This window comes from Alosa sapidissima, chromosome 3, assembly GCF_018492685.1.
Source record: "Alosa sapidissima isolate fAloSap1 chromosome 3, fAloSap1.pri, whole genome shotgun sequence".
Classification (NCBI taxonomy): Eukaryota; Metazoa; Chordata; class Actinopteri; order Clupeiformes; family Clupeidae; genus Alosa; species Alosa sapidissima.
The window spans coordinates 24,613,325-24,626,157 of NC_055959.1; the positions used below are offsets into that span (position 1 = coordinate 24,613,325).

At 41.3% G+C, this 12,833-nt stretch overlaps 2 protein-coding genes across 5 annotated transcripts in view; one reads left to right on the forward strand and one right to left on the reverse strand.

The window, feature by feature from the left end:
• pitpnc1a (phosphatidylinositol transfer protein cytoplasmic 1a) overlaps window positions 1-1,945 on the reverse strand; it is a 44,998-nt gene extending 43,053 nt beyond the window's left edge. Inside the window, exon 1 of the mRNA XM_042085119.1 lies at window positions 1,664-1,945. The gene's annotated coding sequence lies outside the window, so the exon portion shown is untranslated. The remainder of the gene's footprint in view (window positions 1-1,663) is intronic.
• An 81-nt stretch (window positions 1,946-2,026) lies between these two features.
• The window catches only part of helz (helicase with zinc finger), a 38,394-nt gene continuing 27,587 nt past the window's right edge, over window positions 2,027-12,833 (forward strand). For all 4 annotated transcript variants that reach the window (XM_042085112.1, XM_042085113.1, XM_042085115.1 and 1 more), the window contains exons 1-8: window positions 2,027-2,132; window positions 3,793-3,999; window positions 7,144-7,180; window positions 7,960-8,084; window positions 8,419-8,475; window positions 8,670-8,718; window positions 8,857-8,932; window positions 12,545-12,743. In XM_042085112.1, the coding sequence (XP_041941046.1) occupies window positions 3,811-3,999; window positions 7,144-7,180; window positions 7,960-8,084; window positions 8,419-8,475; window positions 8,670-8,718; window positions 8,857-8,932; window positions 12,545-12,743 (732 nt within the window). In that variant the 5' untranslated portion in view covers window positions 2,027-2,132; window positions 3,793-3,810. The remainder of the gene's footprint in view (window positions 2,133-3,792; window positions 4,000-7,143; window positions 7,181-7,959; window positions 8,085-8,418; window positions 8,476-8,669; window positions 8,719-8,856; window positions 8,933-12,544; window positions 12,744-12,833) is intronic.

Sequence of the window (12,833 nt, forward strand, 5' to 3'; positions counted from 1 at the left end):
TACAAATCCAAATGGCCACATGTCAAAGATAACCTATTTGAGGTATACATGTTAGATTAAACAATAATAATTTAAAATGACCAAGATATTGCAAAAAAGAAACAACCGCTGGGGTAATTTTTGACTATATTATTATACTATAATAAATTAATTTTCCATTCAATACAGCACAAAACACAATTAAAAATATCAAACCAGAATTCGTACACATACACTACATGGTCATTGTAAACATTGTGATCACCTCATAAAATCTGTACCTTCAAGAATTTATATCTACGCATATTTAATGAGATATTGCCTCATTTGCATATTTTATTAAATTTTTTAGGCAAAGTGTAATACAAAAAGTATTTCTCTTAATATGAAGATTAATCTGGTAGAAATGTATGGGGATATCTATAAATGGGGAAAAAAAGTCCCATTCACCTGTAGTGTGATCTGTTGTGGTCATTTTCAGGACTTTCGTCCCGGGTAGAGATTTTGGCACACATCCCACGTTGTTCAATGGGGTCATATTAGTCTAGAGTTAATGAACTCATGATGTCTACTCTAGCATAGGTCGATTGAATTTTTAGTTGTTAATTTGATTAGTTGATATAGGAGGAGTAGCATGCACTGAGTAAGCACAGCAGCATTGTCTTGTACACTGGATAGGGTCATTCCACGTCAATTCAACCAGGGCCCACACACTTAGGTCTCAAAAAACTCTGAAAAAATTACCAGGTGTAGCTATGTTACCCAAACTTTGAGCCTCCTACATTAGTTCTTGCGCTATGGGTTTGGGAACTTTGACAAAAAAACAAAAAAAAGAGGCTGAACAAAATCGACCCCCCCCCCCCTCCCGTAAAACTGGCTGTATCTTGGAAAGTATTGATCTTACATAAAAGTAATTTTACAGCGTGTCTCCTGTGTAACATAGGTACACCTGGTAATTTTTTCAGATTTTTTTGAGACCTAAGTGCGTGGGCCCTGGTTGAATTGACGTGGAATGACCCACTTGGAAACAAAGAAGATGCATGCTGCGAGTTAAGCTTTTTTTTAAGTTGGCAAACGTTTGATCAACTAGCCAACAAGCTCCGCTGGTAGGAAAACGCATGGGACTCATGAGTTGTAGCGCTATTGTGTGCACAGGGGATTTGAAAGACAACCGTTTATCCCGCCCCTCGGATTGAGCACTGCCAATGGTGAGTTCCCAGACCCTACATCTTGATGTGGGTCTGGCTCGTCAGGCTACAAAAACATTGCAAGGGAATGCAAAACTATTGCTAAGGAACTCAATGGGGGCTCAAAAAACAAAATCCCACCTCAATGAGAATAAATCCCCACCATGTCCCTTCCAGGTTCCAAAGTTTTCAGGTGTAGTGTGTGGAGTTGTCAAATAACCTACATCATGCATGGTTAGAATACACCAAATCAGTAAAACTCTTGTCAGTGTTCTCTCTTACATATATAATATCTGCTATTTAGTCTAAATCTGGTTGAAATTTGAACACAAGAGCTAATTAAATACACAAACAAGGTGACCCCTCAGTGTTCCTGAAGCAAAGTTTGGGGTTTGTGCTCTTTGCAAGATGTCTGCAAAGACGGCATGTTCCTCTCAGGCAGTGACTGCCTGTTTAGACAGTGGTGCCACAATTTCATGTGGAGTGCAAGGGCCTACCTGCAAGTGTTACATCATCTGGTCCTCTCCTCTCAAAACATACAGTCATGATGATCATGGAGTCTTTTTCCTCCAGACATAATGTGATTGGGAGGGGTGGGGTAACACAAGATAAATCTTAAAAACTCATTTACCAAACAGAAATGCAAGAGAATGTGAGTCTCTATATTTAAAATTGTCTACAAAGCAAGTGACCTCGTGGTGGCTTTTGAGCCTTCACTACGCTGTAAGATCATGTGAAACAAACCATCAAAGTCCCTTGCTGCTTGAATGCATGACTGCCTACAGACTGGCCTGCTGTCCATCACTTTACAACTGCATTTCCCTGCCTGTGATGGCAGTCCAATACCCCAACATGTTGACCATACACATGAGCAGTTTTCCAGGAAGCAGGGAGGAAAATATTTGACCATAATGCCATGCGAAAGGCTGACAAGTGGATCCAAGATGGCGTAGAAAGTATAGCTAGGTAAGTGCAGACTTCCTATGAAGATCTTATAGCTGGGTGTATATAAGATCTTGATCAAGCGTCTAAACTCTGCTCAAAGTCAAGATACATAAGAAAGCTTCGTCAAGATGCACTAAAGATTAAGTTTTCCGACGCGTAATATACGATATGAATCGAATCAATATAAGGCCTGAACCGCAACCCTTGCAGCCTACTAGCTACCTAGCGTTAGTACAACTAGCTGGCTAACTAGCTAGCTTTCCCTAGCTGCACGAATAGACAGCCAGCTAGTTGGTCCGCTCGCAAACTGAACGCATCGACACAGCTGTTGTTTATTGTACACTGTAAACGCAAAAGTGTTGTCGGTTATTTTAGGTTGCAGTCCTTTCGTGTTGGTGTCGTGAAATGTGTTGTTCGATTTACCTTGTAACGTTATGGGGGCGTGAGTTGTTCAAGGCCAAGAGAGCTATCTAGCTAGCTAGCAAGCTAACATTGGCTAGCCAGCTAGGTACTTAGCAAGCTGGGTACTAGCCACAGCGCAGAAAATAGACAGCAATTGCATTGACGGGCAGTTGAGTCTCCATGGGTTATCGGGAACTACTTCGAGATTTCATAACACCAGCTTCGAAATATTTAGCAGTTGTCAGTTGAGAGGCATTTTGTTGTATATGTGTTGATGGGGAAAAATCACCGAGACACTGTGTCACGTAGCAAATGAATAGCAGAATGTGGTTGTTTTCCTCTCTTGATGGACATGCAACACACACTCAGACGGGACATCTATAATTAACTGACCTGGAATCCAAATATAGACTGTTTATATTTTTCTAAGTCACTATGTTACCTTTTTTGGTCTGATCCAAGTTAATTAGATCTACCATTTAAAAGTAGCTAAGTTGGATGTTAACGTTTGCTAACGTTATTGACGTTCAAGTGAAAACTAGCCAACTTGAATCACGAACTACGACTTTAGACTAATGTTTGTCCTGTGTAGTGTCTTGGGTGTATGGCGTAAACTTACGAACAGTTTAGTTGTGACAATGTCATTTAGAACTAAACAATAGACTCCCCTTATATTTCCCCCCACCGTTAGTCGTAGTATGGTATTGAGTGGGCACGTACGTCTGCGTGGTTGGATCTTCTGCGCGCTACACCACTATCAGTGCGTTAAACTACTCCTGCTATTCAGACTGCCTACTTCAATAAGATCGTCAGGATATTCGTTATATGCCTACACTTAGCAAATGGAGAACAGCCAATTGTGATCCTGAACCAGTTTACACTGATTCGAAGTACACAAGACCTCACTCATAATGATGAAAAAGAGAAGTTTCTCTCTAGTAGTCATTAATGTTGGCGTGGCTAGTTTGTAAACTCTGTAGAGCACTCCCCCTCCCAGCTGAATATAGGCCTAAATTTCACTGCACATCTACATTTTGCAACCCCTTTTATTTTCTGTAGTTAACCTGAAATCAGAGAGCCACTTTTTTTTCCCTTCATTTTCTGACCCTAAAGCAGCAGTTGTTGACTCTTTCCCCATAACTGAGTGTGTTGATTCTAGTTCATGTACTTAGCAGATTTCTCAAATAATTATTTGTCTCAGTATGCTGTCAATCTGATGAAATTGTTGGTTCTCATTCTGAACCCCCCCCCCCCCCCCCCCCCCCCTTCTCTCTTTCAGGAACTCTGTCCCAGAGACATGGAGGACGGGCGACCACAGAGGTCATGTGAAGAAGCCATTGGATCACTAGTGAGACAAGAGTATGAGGAGGCGGTGACCCAGAGCACAGAGGCGCTCCTGGCTCTCGGGCCAGGGTCCCTGGGCCCCCATGGGGCCGCCCTGCGCTCGCGCGCTTTGCTGTACAGAATCGCCGCTTTACTACAGCTGGTAAGAGATCTTCCCAAATCTCCAACCCCCCCACCCCCCCCAGTTAATGCTTCCAGCCGTGTTGTACACCACAGCTCTTGTCTGGCCTTGTTTGTTTTAGATAACCTGACTGTGTGAAAAGTAAGCATGTGCTATGTGTTCATCTCTTGACCACTGTTTAGATATGATGTCGACTTCTTTGACAGAGTGTCTCTTCCCGAGTATGTTTTTTTTTTTTTCCTCACATTTTTGGACACTGACTTTGTTCAGTGAATGCCCACGTCATGTCCGCTAGTGTTCAGTTCCTCATTTTGACCGCTGTCATGAACGACTGTGGTTTGTCTCAAAGCATCAGAGTATGAGAAGGATGTTGCCAAAGTCAAGATGTTGGTTGAGACAACTTGCTGAATAAGAGTTTTAGTCTTATGGTGTTTTTAAGTCCACTGATGTGGTCACTGGGATTGGACTGGACCCACATCCCAAGGTCTTGTTTCTAGGCTTTGTGACTACTGGATTGCATACAGAGAAACGGCTAGATCATTGTTTCCCAACCTTGGGGTCGCCTGAAATTCAAAATCTTACAATTGACCTGTACATTATATTAAAATATACATACATTACATAAAAATATTAAAAACTTAAGTAACTAATCGGATCCTTCATTACAATCTGGCTACGTAAAAATAAACTTAGACTGGCCGCATAATATGTTAGATTGACGTAATCATGCTAGATCAACGTTCCAAACAAAGTAGCAAAACAACCAGATGCACAAAGATAGCCAAACGAATGAGCTTGCTAGAACATTTGGGGAAGTACCACTCGACTGGGTGTTACAGCAGAGATGTTGTGAATGATTGGGGTCACCAATGTTTTGACATGAAAATAGGGTCACCTGCCAAAAAAAGGTTAGGAATTCCTGGGCTAGATGTTTGGAGGTGTTTGATCTCAATGCTGTCTGCACAGAATTATGGGGAATTACCTCACATATACACTTTTCCCATGTATTTGTTTGACACAATACAATAAATCAAAGCTTGAGGGAAATCAGCCTCCTGTTATATATACACATGCTGAATGTCTAGTCCTGTAATTACTTGTAAATGAACAAAGACAAATGAGTAGCACAAAAACATGTTTGTCTTTAGTCAGGCTACATGTTGACTGTAATGGTTGCAGATGAAAGCATGTGGGAGGTGTGCACCATTTCCATTCCAAGTTCAAACACGCTTAATGTCTGATTATCTTTCTGCTCTTTCCAGTAGCACCAAATTAGCCGTTGGCAAAGGCTACAATGTCACTAATCTAAACTAGCTGGTTAAACCATTGAGGTGTACATGGCACATTTCTAAACACTTGGCCATCAAATCGAATGCCTGCTCGAAAATATGTTGCTACAATCTTCTCTGGTCAATCTTGAGAGCCTTTTCTATAACAAAACAGTGTTGCCAGACTACATGTCCTAACATCATTTAGTCTTTTCATGCATACTGATTATTGTGTAGGAAGTCCCTTGAAACGATTTATTTTGTATTTAACTATTAACTATTTATTGACCAGGGTTTCCACGGGTCATGGAATTTCTGGGATATCATGGAATTTTGATAAAGTCTATTCCAGACATGGAAAGTCAGGAAATTTTATCATATTTGGGGCAAAGTCATGGAATATAAGGGAATTGTGTTGTAGCAGTTTAGAATATACTTGGCAAAACATTAATACAAATATAATTATTTCCATGCAGAATTGGTGTATATCTGGTTATTAGATTTACTGCTTGTTTGAGTGGTGATGGTTAGCCCAACTTTGTTTATTCAATGACCATTTATTCATATTCCACTCTAAAAAAGTCAAAGATTCTTGAACACTAAATGGCTGCTCTGAAATCTTATCTCATTATAGGTCATGGAAATTCAGGGTTTTTGTCAGGAAAAGTCATGGAATTTTACACTTGAAGTAGAGTGGGAACCCTGATTGACCCTTTATACATTGGCATCAGTAAATCTCTCTCTCTCTCTCTCTCTCTCTCTCTCTCTCTCTCTCTCTCTCTCTCTCTCTCTCTCTCTCTCTCTGTTTGTTTCTGTCAGTTATTAATGGTCAGTACACCATGTAAGAACAGGGGCTTGTTTAGAATGCCTTGCTTTTCTGTATTTCTTTAGAATTTCATAATCCTTTTTCAGAATTAGGTCTGAATAAATAAAAAATAGCAATTAATAATGTGGATGGGAAAAGATTAGAATTGGGTCAGTTTGAGCTGCAGTGTGAACTTAGCCTTAGGGTGTGTCGTATAAATTAGGAGGGCCTGCAAAATACAGCACATAGTGCCGCTCCCTTAAAACATTTCTCACAGTTTTAAATACTGTGCGGTTTGGAAAAACCAAGACTGCTGCTGGACCAGCCGCAACAATGTGAAAAGGTAATGTTGCCCCATAGCCCAGAGCAGTCTATTCATAAAAATGTGCTTTAAAAAAACATTTGTTTGGTGCCGTACGTAATGTGCACAAGTGCAACAGTGTCCAGATTGAGCTTGTGAGTTGTGGCTGGTCTGAGTGGAACATGTTATCAAGCTCTTTAGCTCAACAGTTGGCAGTTAAGTTCATAATTGTACTCAAACTTTTAGCTGACTTGACACTGAATTGAATGTTGAAAGCATAGCTAAGCATAATATAGAGTATGTGCAATAACTGCTTTTGTTGACATGATTCTAATAGAGCTCTTGCCGATATAGATGAATGAAACAAGTGCACATTGTATATAATGTTTTCTGTATGAAACAGAAGCGAGTGCTAGACATAGCTGACATAAGAAGCTGATAATGATGGTGTTGGCAGTGTTCCGGTATGCACAGGGCCCATGGAACCATCCAAACTCCCCTGTCTAATAGCGCCCCTACACAGACACAACATCTTTTTTTTTTTTTTTCATGGATCCTCACGAAAGATTGCAGCAGTGTCAGTTTTTTGTCCAATCAGAGCTGAGGGTTTGAAAATGTGGGCTCAAATGGTTTGTCACTATGTGTTCTGTGACTAGCAAGAGACTGTTTTGTCTGTCATTTCTGACCTTGTTCCACTGTACTGGAAAGCAGGTAGAATCTCCAACATCATAATGTTGCACTTTCAAATGATCAAGGTATATTCACTGCATCCTGTGTTTTACTTCCAACAGAAGAACTATGATCAGGCAGACAAAGACTGCGAGCATGGTAAGTCTTCAGCCAGGGCCGATTACGTGGCGTACGACGGCCATTTGTTTTGAGTGCAAATTAAATGTAGTCTCTCTGCTTGATGGGCCAAATTAAAGTTGATAACTGCATTGAAGACAAGTGTTCAGCGTCTATGTATGTATGTATGTATGTATGTATGTATGTATGTATGTATGTATGTATGTTTTATGTATACAATGATCTGACCTCTTCTGGGCTTCACTCCCATCTGCAGATCCAGAGCCCTTCACTGCTCCCTGAGTGCTTGTCTTCTTGTGGTTGGAATTGTGTAAAGTGATTATCCAGTTGATAAGTGCACTGTAGATTGGTAGTGGACTGGTGTAAAAATAATGCGAGGGAGAGCAGGGCAAAATTGCCCTGTTAAGAGATAGAATTACACATGTAGAGAAGGCCTCTGCTCCTTTCTGCTCAATCTAGATCTAGAAGGGTGTAAAAGAGTATCTCCAATAACACACACATTGTTCCATTCACCTGCATTTACAACTTTATCACAAGTGTGGAGCCAAGAGATAAAGAACACACGGTAGGCTGCAATGGTGATGAACAAGTAGTAGTGGATTCAACTGCACAAGCAAAAACTATTCCATCTTTTTGAAAGCTCTTCCTAGACTCTAGTTTTTCAGGTTGGCAGATCACAAACGTGCTGGTTCATGTGTTGGTGCTGGTGGTGCGGTGTGTGTGTGTGTGTGTGTGTGTGAGAGAGAGAGAGAGAGAGAGATATTGTCCTTAGTTTAATGCTTTGCTCCATGTCTCCTCAGTCATTGCACAAGAGCTTGCCAAGGGGGACGGTTCTTTTCGGGTGGGACTCCAGGGCATGGTACTGGACGGGAGTCTGCAGGAGGTGTCCCACATCTTGTCCAAGGCCCTGTTTGGGGAGCCTCTGGTAAGGCCTCCCAGTAAAATGTACTGCCTGTCCATGAGGTGTGAATGTAGCAATAGTTTATTTTGGGTAATTTTTCCAGTATAAATACAAATACATGGAATAAACAAGCTAAAAGCAACCCATACATATTGGCACCAAACAGTATGAAGGTTTTGTTTTCCACATTTGTCTTCAAGCTTCCCATCTGTCATAAATGTTGAACCCTAGAAGGAATATGAATAAGTGTGTAGAAAGCGATATAGGAGTTTTGCTGTACTGCTGTGAGGGTCAATAAAAGTGTCAGTCGTGCAGCTTTGTTTACTCATCACAATAATGTTTTTTTTATTCTCCCCAGAATGGAATCATGACTAAAGACATGACCAGATTGAAAATGCTGCTCTCTGAAATAGAGGTGAGTGCCCTCCGTAAACCTCCCAAAACTGTTTATGACATTTTCAATTATTTAGCATGCCATTACCCTATCCTTTTGCAGAAGAAATTTTATGCAGTTGGAACTGAGTAAATTCAAGTTAAAGTAATTGCCACTACATTTTTAGTCTAACTTTGTGAAAAAAGAACTTGTTTTAATACTACTTTGCACCACAGGCGGCGAACAGTAAAATGCCGCCAGAATTCACAGAAGACAATGAGGAAGGTCAGTACTTTCTTGACCGTGACAGTTTGTCCTCTGAGGTTTTTATTCTCTCCTTAAATAATTGAATAATAGCTTTATTGATCTCTCCCTCTTGTCCTCCCTGCCTCTCTTTTCTCTCTCTCTCTCTGTCTGCTTCAGATGGGAAGGAGGGATGGCAGTTTCGCCCCCCGCCAAGGGGGGTCACCAGCAGCGAAGAATACACACTTTGTAAAAGGTACGGGCACATGCCTATGCATTTCTGGAAAAGGAACACACACACACACACACACACACACACACACACACACACACACACACTCTGTTAAAGGGGAACTGTGAAGTTTTTTTTAGCTTAATTTACCTTAACAGCTTTGGAGTCATTGGAATGGTTATATGACTTTTTCCGGGTTCCCCCCTAGCGCAGGGGTTGGCAACCTTTTTTGCCTGGAGAGCCACTTTTACCAAATGTATTATTTTTTTAATCTCAGAAGAGCCACATAACGACGGTTACAAGAAAAAGTTTGGATATTTAACCTACAGTTATTTTCATTTAACATAGCCTACATTTTCTACTAGTTTTAATGTGCAAGTAACTTGAAATGTAAAGTGGAATGACAGAAATATAGGCCTTAGGCTTCCCATGTAGGCTAAACACCACCCCCTATTTTTCCAGTGTCCTTTGGTATGTAAAGTAACATCATAGTTAACAACACAACACTCAATTTTCGTTGACATGTCATTGGCGAAATTGAACATTAGGCCTACCAGAGATTGGATTTGGTGATGGCCTTGGAGTCTGGCTGGCTCATATTCAGTGAGGTGAAGTTTCATGCATGAATTGAGGCTGTCACCATTTAAGGGCAACTCCACGCAAAACTGTGATATCCATAACTAAATACCATGGCATTGTGTTGGCGTTATGGATGTGACAGTTTTGCCCGGAATTGCCCTTAAATGTGAGCGCAGGTTTGTCTTTATATTTTTCATACGTGAGAAAGATTTCTTACATGCAAGTGGAACCGAACAGGGTTAACACAGCAATACTAACTCGTTGCAGTGTGCGATATATAACGGGCAGTTCATTTCGCGTTTTCAGAATCAGTCTTCGGATGGAAACTTTCCCATTTCAGCCTTGTGCTCGCGCTCGCAAGCTGTGGTCGCTGACGTTTTGACATATTCCTTATCTAGCCTACAGCAAGCGCACACATATATACAAGCGCACACATATATACAAGCGCACACATATATACATATATATACAATAACAATTAAAGTGTTCTCGTTGACTAAAATGGGAAATCGGTGATTTTGTTTCATATTGACATGGCAACGAACCGCGAATGTAACAGTATTGTGCAGCTACGGTTACGGAGTCAAGTAAGGGTGGAAAGTTATATAGGCTAAATTACTCAGATAGACTTAAAATATTACATTTTGAAAATGAACAAACTAAAATAAAATACATTTTAATTAAATACTCATTAATTCATTTCAAAAGCTGAGCCGCATCAGAGGGATCAAAAAGCCGCGGGTTGCCGACCCCTGCCCTAGCGTCTCTGAGCGGAAAAATCGACCTGGCAACTTTCATCCGGCGAGTCGCCGGCCTCAGTCAGAAAGTCTTGCGGTCTCGCGATGTAACAAATTGCTTTACGGCACTACACACATATACGCCAGGCACCGAATAGATCAAGGTAGCGATGGAGTTTCTCAGACGTTCGTCATGGCAGGAACAGGCAAAGAAGAAACAGCAGCAAGCGAGGAGTGTCGTGAAATAAATACCCTGTATAGATGTAGGGGGAGCTCTGTAGAAAAAACTGTGAGCAAAAAGTGAGAAATCAGCGAAGAAATTGCCAAAACTATATAGGGTTTCTGTTTCTGTAAGCTGTTTTCTGAAACGACACACACACACACACACGAACACTCCTACAGCGCACACTTTGTAAATGGTACACACTTTGAAATGACCTCAGTGTCAGATGTCAGTGGTGTACAACACATTGTTTGTTTCTTTAAAGCACTCATTTCACCTGGCAGAGAGTATAACCAACAGACCAACAGGACCAACAAAGAGTTGTAGTTTGTTTTTATTTGTTTTGTTTTTATTTTTCCTGTTCTCTTTTTGACTTGCTCAACAATAAATGTATGATTATTTTCAAAAGTTGCGCAATATGGGACAGTGATTTCTCATTCTCATGTGTCGCTTCAGCAAGGCAGTTTCTTGGATCTGCATTTACCGGCTGTCTCCACTCTGTGATGGGTTCGGTGTGTTTTTGGTTCAGTAGGTTCAGTAACAACTCTGGCTGCTTGGTGTTTGGCAGTTGCAACACTGCAGAGTCCACCTTTCTCACAAATGTTGACCATTTTGTGCGCTCCTAGCTGGGGCAGGATTCTAACACTGATGATGGTGTAAATGTGTAGCGGTTTGGACCATTAGGGCCTAAGTCATATATCAGCACTCAGTGTTTCCCACAGAATTTAATTATATTTGGGGTGGTAGGTTTGCAGAATTAACTTGGATGCAAAGGTTTTTAACAAATTAGCGTTTCCATGACTGCAGAATCACTGGATCTAAACAAACTATCGTAGTGGCTAAAATAGCATTGAATGTAGACATGTGGCATCATTTCTAGCTAATAAATTGTTTTAAATGTAGGCTATAGCCATTTAAACGTGCTTTACCTGCTAGGCAGCAGCTTACCCACATAACACGGATTCCCTGGCAGGTGTAATATAAAGAAACAAAATTCCAGTGGATATTTCACGTCTTCTCAAAGACTGGCGGCTGTTGAGTGACGTTTTTTGCTTAAAAAATAAAGCCAAAATACGTTTGTGGATTTTAAGGATTTTAACTGCATGCTGTGAAGTTACATGCAGATCTCTTTTACAGAGGAAACCCATGCTAAAATATAATGCTGTAGTCACGAATTTGATCGTGTTGGTATGAATATATGTTGTAGTATGTGATTCCTACAGTGTAAAAAAATATACTAACATCTTAGAAACGTAAAATTATTGAAATAGATTAAGAAAGCCACCGCTAATGGTGATTTCTAATGGTAGATTGATTTGTTTAGATCCAGTGAAATTGCTGCCTTGGCAACGCTACGTCATGGCTTCGGGACTCTATTCTGAATAACAGGACACCTATGAAGTAGATCTGGAAAAAAAAGTTTATTCACCATTCCATATCAATGCTAATGAATGGTAACTATAACAACCATAGTAGGACGACGGTTGAGCCTGAAAACAGGCTTCACAACAATGGAATCAACTGTAAATATGCTAACTGTCCATGCAATCGCTGTTATAGGGCCAAAGAAAGTTGTACAAGTCGGCTTCTTTTTAAACGGAACCGCTTGTTTCCTTTGCGTGTTAAAGGCATGACTATTGCATATAGTGGCAACCGGGTGATAAGCAGGATAACTGCCTTTGAGATATCCTGTTATACGGAATTAATGGACTTGGGCGGAGGCTCCGCTGCGCGTCAGGGAGTTCTTTGCCCCTCGTCCATTAATTCCGTATAACAGGACACCTCAGCGTCCGTTATCCCTTACTTATCCAACGCCATGCTGTCCCAGCTGGGCAGCAGGATCATCACACACCAATTCCTCCTGTTTTGTGACTCTATGGGTTTGTGGAGCAGGTTTAGCTGTGTTTTCATTGCTACCCTCCATGTTGCCATCACAGGTAGCACCACTGGGGTATCTCAATGGCGTGCTTCATCACCAGAGGTTATGAGACGTACACTAACAGATTGCACGAGTTGTTACTGCTGTATATGCTGTACTAAAACATCTTTGACCGGTAAGAGTAGGAAAGGTCACTCGTCATCTCGTGCGTTCCCCAGGTTCCTGGAGCAGGGACTGTGTCGGTACGGCGCCCAGTGCACATCGGCCCACTCGCAGGAGGAGCTGACGGAGTGGCAGAGGCGCTATGCCTCGCGCCTTATCCGCCTCAAGCAGCAGCAGGAGAGCAAGAGCTTCACAGAGAACTACATGGAGGCGCTCATCGAGAAGTGGATCAACTCCCTAACCCCGGAGAAAGTGGTAAGGAAACCTTCACAGGGAGTTTTTTTTTTTTTTTACTGATGCAGTATGATCATGCTGTCCTATCATTGTTTTTTGTTTGGTTTTGGT